This window comes from Pelobates fuscus, chromosome 11 (assembly GCF_036172605.1).
Source record: "Pelobates fuscus isolate aPelFus1 chromosome 11, aPelFus1.pri, whole genome shotgun sequence".
NCBI lineage: Eukaryota > Metazoa > Chordata > Amphibia > Anura > Pelobatidae > Pelobates > Pelobates fuscus.
Genome location: NC_086327.1, coordinates 6,166,722 through 6,172,653, shown reverse-complemented (window position 1 = coordinate 6,172,653; position 5,932 = coordinate 6,166,722). Strand labels below are relative to the sequence as shown.

The 5,932-nt window shown below is 40.9% G+C and overlaps 1 protein-coding gene across 1 annotated transcript; it reads right to left on the bottom strand.

The window, feature by feature from the left end:
- Positions 1–1,061: 1,061 nt before the first annotated feature.
- On the bottom strand, positions 1,062–5,223 carry LOC134576948 (proline rich transmembrane protein 1B-like). The gene is made up of 2 exons (XM_063435612.1): positions 4,503–5,223; positions 1,062–1,318 (listed from the first exon to the last, which is right to left on the bottom strand). The coding sequence occupies exons 1-2, from the start codon at positions 5,052–5,054 to the stop codon at positions 1,127–1,129; spliced, it is 744 nt and encodes a 247-aa protein (XP_063291682.1). The 5' UTR covers positions 5,055–5,223; the 3' UTR covers positions 1,062–1,126.
- Between the last annotated feature and the right edge of the window lie 709 nt (positions 5,224–5,932).

The window sequence follows — 5,932 nt, the reverse complement described above, 5'->3', positions numbered from 1 at the left end:
GTGTTAGTTGGCTGAGTGTGATTGTGTTAGTTGGCTGAGTGTGATTGTGTGTAGGGCTTGGCTGAGTGTGATTGTGTTAGTTGGCTGAGTGTGATTGTGTTAGTTGGCTGAGTGTGATTGTGTTAGTTGGCTGAGTGTGATTGTGTGTAGGGCTTGGCTGAGTGTGATTGTGTGAAGGGCTTGGCTGAGTGTGATTGTGTTAGTTGGCTGAGTGTGATTGTGTGTAGGGTTTGGCTTAGTGTGATTGTGTGTAGGGCTTGGCTGAGTGTGATTGTGTTAGTTGGCTGAGTGTGATTGTGTGTAGGGCTTGGCTGAGTGTGATTGTGTTAGTTGGCTGAGTGTGATTGTGTGTAGGGCTTGGCTGAGTGTGATATACATATAGGAGAAAAAAAGGTACATTGGCATTGTGGCAGGCTTATGCAATGTATGATCATATAATGTAACTAAACCCCCATAATTTTTTGCCTAGATTAGGTGTTTTTAATAAAACTAATAAAATAGTTTAGCACTAAAATAACTGTTTAGTAGATAAGTGAGTGCGCTGGATCTTCATTTTTACTGTACTTATTGGCTCCCACCAGCACCCCATTTAAGTATGTTTAGGTGAGTGCAGCCAGTCCCTTGTTTTCTCCTATATGTACAAGTAGGTCAGCGCCACCTAGTGTTTATAAAGAATAACACGCACCTACCTTTAACCATTCTTGCAATTAAACACCCCGTACAGATTGGATTTTATTATCTAAACAGCAAATAGAAGACTAAATTGCAAAATGTAGGCAGAACAATTCTCTAACTCAGATACACATTTTATCTCCATTTGGAGTTCAATTCTGCACAATTGTGTTTAGTAGATACACCCCATTGTCACATTGAGAACGTATCTATTATTGCTATATATGCTAAAATCAATCACTAAATGTCCCTTTTTCCCCCAAAATATATTGTTTATTTTTGAAGACGTATTGTTACAGATTAGTTATACATATAAGAATTACACACATCTACAAATCTATTTACAATAAAGGGGTGACGTGCGATATTAGGGCTCAGTAAGATCAGGTCACGACTGGCTGGCTGAGTGTAATGAGAGTCCACATTGAAGTGCTGAATGTTGATAATATTTGAATTATCCGTTGAAGTAATGATTATCGTTGTAATAATATGCGTAGCGGTGCGTTACACAGTAATAAATAACATAGATAATCCAGGCAAAATGCACAAAGATTCCACATGCCAACGCCTTCAGGTTCTGCGCCCGTGCCCTCGCTGACGCCCACTGAGCCAGAAAAGTGTCCCCTCTCTTCAAAGCATCTCGTGTCTACAATAAAGCAGAAAGTATATCTTACCGACTATTCTGTGCTGGACATATGCCTAAACCACACCAGATTACACAATAATTTACATTATCCGAAGCTAAAGTCAATAACAATCTCACTGTCTTGATATTGTTCACAGTTAGTTAGTGTTTCCCGTAAAAAGCCACAGATAACGTAAATTCACCCATTAAAGGAATAGCATGGCCACAGTGACCTGTTTTCCTTGCGACATACATCTAATTTCAAAGGTTTACACATTTCCTGAAATATTACGATAAAATCATGAATAACATTTTGGTCACAAGCAGGAGGTGTGAGAAAATAATAAACTGGGTCAAATACACTGCTTTTGTGTAATGTAAGGAACACGGAATAGTTTCGAAAACAGCTTCTTAAAAATTCCACCACATTCTAAAATAGTGCCTGTATGTGCATAGGAAATGAATGGAGTGTAAATACTGTTAGACCATGCATCTCTCCTATACATGCTATCGCAGACCTCTGCTCCATGCGTCAAATAATCCGTACAGAATACTCTGCACTCAGAATCCTACAGATTATCCGCTCTGTCTAACAATAAAAATATAATTAGGCCTCTGTGTGCTGATAATTTGTATATTCTGTGGGTTTTTCTATAAACGTGGATTTTATAAAATTTAAAATTAATCTAAAATTGTGTTTATTAAAAAAAAAACAGCCAAAAATAGACTAATTGGAAAAATCTTCAATTTCTGCCATTGATAATCTATAATATTATCATTATTTCTATTATCTATTATTTGTTTGTTTTTGTAAATGTAATTGCAATTAACTGCTTAGTATGCAAACCCCAGGGTCCTATAGGAAAATAGAAACTTAAAATTCATTTTGATAAGATTGTGGTTAAAAAGAAATATAAAACACAGAATGTGCTATAAATTAAGAACAAATTGAAAAAGATGTAACTCTGTGTGAATTATCCCTGGTATTAGAGCACATTATCATATTGCCCCACTATATGGGCAACACGATAGCAGCAGGTCACGATATGTAATATACGGAGAATAAAGAATTTTATTCTCCGTATGTGACATATCTGTGACCTGCTACTATCGCACTTACAAGTAAGCACTTCTCCCCACGTCATTTGGGACCCTGCTATCACACTCCTGCTTGTGGCTACTAGCCCAAGATCTGACAAGACCAGGAATACGTGTATATGCACAGGCGGTGGTCATAACGCCCAGGCGGTATTATTGGAGCTATTTAGAAGCTCCAGAAAATTGTAAGTGCTTTTCTTTATTCTTCTATCAACTACAAATACGTACTATACCAGGCATAGGCAACCTTCGGCACTCCAGATGTTTTGGACGACACATCCCATGGTGCTTTGCCAGCATTATGGTTGTAAGAGCATTATGGGGAATGTAGTCCACAACATCTGGAGTGCTGAAGGTTGCCTATCCCTGTACTATACCATTGTGGGCCTCTTGTTTCTTTTATCTCGAATATTGATTTGAACCTGGAGACCCCACCAAGGCGCTGCTACCTTTCCACCACTCGTTTTTGTATCCACCACCAGAAGGAAGAGACTCTGGTTCAGGTCGTTCCAGCAGCCTACCCACGTTTATACAAGCGCTAGAAACCCTACTTGTTATTTATTATAAGGAAAGGAAACTGGGGGAAAAAAGACATGACTGGGCACTTTAAGGGCTGACTGGCTTACTGGTATCTCCTCACCTGATGGGTCTACTGGTATATCCCACCTGACAGGTCTATTGGTATATCCCACCTGACAGGTCTACTGATATATCCCCACCTGACGGGTCTACTGGTATATCCCACCTGACAGGTCTACTGGTATATCCCACCTGACAAGTCTACTGGTATATCCCACCTGACAGGTTTACTGGTATATCCCCACCTGACGGGTCTACTCGTATATCCCACCTGACGGGTTTACTGGTATATACTACCTGATGGGTTTACTGGTATATCCCACCTGACAGGTTCACTGGTATATCCCACCTAACGGGTCTATTCGTATATTCCATCTGACAGGTTTACTGGTTTATACCACCTGACAGGTTTACTGGTATATACCACCTGACAGGTTTACTGGTATATCCCACCTGATGGGTTTACTAGTATATCCCCAACTGACAGGATTACTGGTATGTACCACCTGACAGGATTACTGGTATATCCCATCTGACAGGTTTACTGGTATATACCACCTGGCGGGTCTACTCGTATATCCCACTTGACAGGTTTACTGGTATATACCACCTGATGGGTTTACTGGTATATACCACCTGGCGGGTCTATTCGTATATCCTACCTGACAGGATTACTGGTATATCCCACTTGACGAGTTTACTGGTATATCCCACCTGATGGGTTTACTGGTATATCCCACCTGATTGGTTTACTAGTATATCCCCAACTGACGGGTGTACAGGTATATCCAACCTGACAAGATTATTGGTATATACCACCTGACAGGATTACTGGTATATCCCATCTGACGTATTTCCCAGGTCTACTGGTATAACTCACATGATGGGTTTACTGGTATATCAAACCTGATGGGTTTACTGGTATATTCAACCTGATAGATTTACTGTAAGCTTGTTTGAGAAGGGACCCTCATTGTTCAATTATTATGCATTCTCGGTATAAGACATATACTCTTAACAGGTTGGAACTCATAATGAGTGCATCCACCCATCGAGCATCAACTGCACATGTACTTTGGCTGGCAAGGGAAAGTGTCTCTGTGGCATAATGAGCTTATTGATGTACATATTTTATCAAATACCAATTATAAGTTGCTTGCACAAAATACAGGCTTAATACTGTGCAATTAATATGTAGTGGTACTTGGAGTGCAGCCTCCCCAGGACACCTTCTGTTCCCCCCAGGATGCATTCCCTTCCCCCAAGGATAAATTCCCTTTCCCCAGGATACATTCCCCTTCCACCCGAGGATACATTACCTTCACCCCAGGATATATTCCCTTGCTCCAGGATACCTTCTATTCCCACCGTAATCACGCCATGATAAATTTCACTGTTTTTTTTACAACACAAAGCTCTGCTGAGAGATTTTTCCATCACCTGCAATAAATATACTGGGAGCTCTTTCTACCTGTCCTCACACAATGCATTTCAAGGATTGACAACCACCAGCCCCTCTCCACATTACCTTATAAGAGTAAATAATGGCACCTATCGCAAAGACGGTGCAACAGAATAAGAGATTCAAAATGGAGTATCTCATGTAATCATCATATTGCGGAGAACCGTCCGTTCGATTGTGCTGTGATGTATTGACCATATTCCTGTTGGCCTCTGGTGGTGGCAGGTAGAAAGAGGAAATCACAGTTCTGATTGTTCGCTGAGTCTTTAAATATGGTGGAGGCTGATTATTGATTACTCTTGGTTGGGATTCTGATGGAGTCACTGAGGCCCCAGGTAATTCTGTGTAAGGTGGAGGCAAAGCAATTTCAGTAAGCTGGGAGTAAGGCGGAGGCAGAACGAACATTGCTGGATGGGGTTCTGAAGGAGTCACTGCAAATTCTGGGAGTTCTGCGTAGGGTGGAGGCACGATGACCTCGGGTAGTTGTGAGTATGGTGGAGGAACCGTGAGCATTGTTGGTTCTGAGGTTTGGGGAGCTCCAGTAATTCTTGGAAAGTTTAAGAATCGTGGCGGCTCGTTAGCCTCGGCTGGAATTCCACTTGGTGGAGGAGACGCCATCGTTATTGAATTTCGGTTTGATATAGGTAAATCTTCGAAGCAGCCAACATGAAATTTGTATTAGAAAGTTCAGGTTGTAAAATCTCTGTTCTGGACGTTCGGTTCTTCAAAGTTTAGACCATCAGCAGACAATGTCTCTCTCTCACTTCGAAGGCAATTAACTCACCTTCCCAGGGACAATGAGAAGTAATAGTCACTCTCACACAGGACAGGTTTGAAGGTATGGAAAATGAAACCTGTTATGCAAACAAATTCCTTCACATCTGTAGAAGAAAAGCTGGTTTGTATTGTGTTCTGCTCAACCTGATTCTTTGTCGTCTCAGAGTTTTCTGGTTTGAGCAGAACTAGATATATAATACAGTGTTCAGGGCAGATAGCGACTCTATAAACAGCCCATCCCTTCTCAAACATGTCACATATTCTGTGTTTACTGCAGTTTGAATTCTGGGAGGGTAAGAGCACAAGAAAGTTATATGAACATAATGATATCATCATATTTTAATGTTCAGGGCCTGTATAGTCTGTTTTTTTATTCCCAGTATAAAGGCCCAATAACAGGTCTTTGATTCACAAACACTTCTTTTTTTCAATTTTGCCAAAAAAGTGGCATTAATGCAGACCTGATAGCAAAGGCTTTTGGACTGTGGATCCCGCCTACGCCACAATGTCTCATCCTTGACATGATCCCAAGTTCGATCCCTCGCTGCACACAGTAGTTACATCCTAACAATCACAAAAACCTCCACAGGCAGACACTGGAAAACAACAGCAATTCCATCGCTCCAAATCGTGAATAGCATTACTGCATCTAAAAGACACTTCAAAAAAATGGTATCTTATCTCCCATTTTCGTGTCTTACGCGTTCCTTGTGTGTCTC

Bases quoted from the DNA above. Each gene is read 5' to 3' on its own strand.
- LOC134576948 (XM_063435612.1), bottom strand. From the start codon at position 5,054: ATGGCGTCTCCTCCACCAAGTGGAATTCCAGCCGAGGCTAACGAGCCG. The intron at 1,319-4,502 runs GTAATGTGGAGA...GCTTTATTGTAG, and splicing joins CCATTATTTACTCTTATAAG to ACACGAGATGCTTTGAAGAG.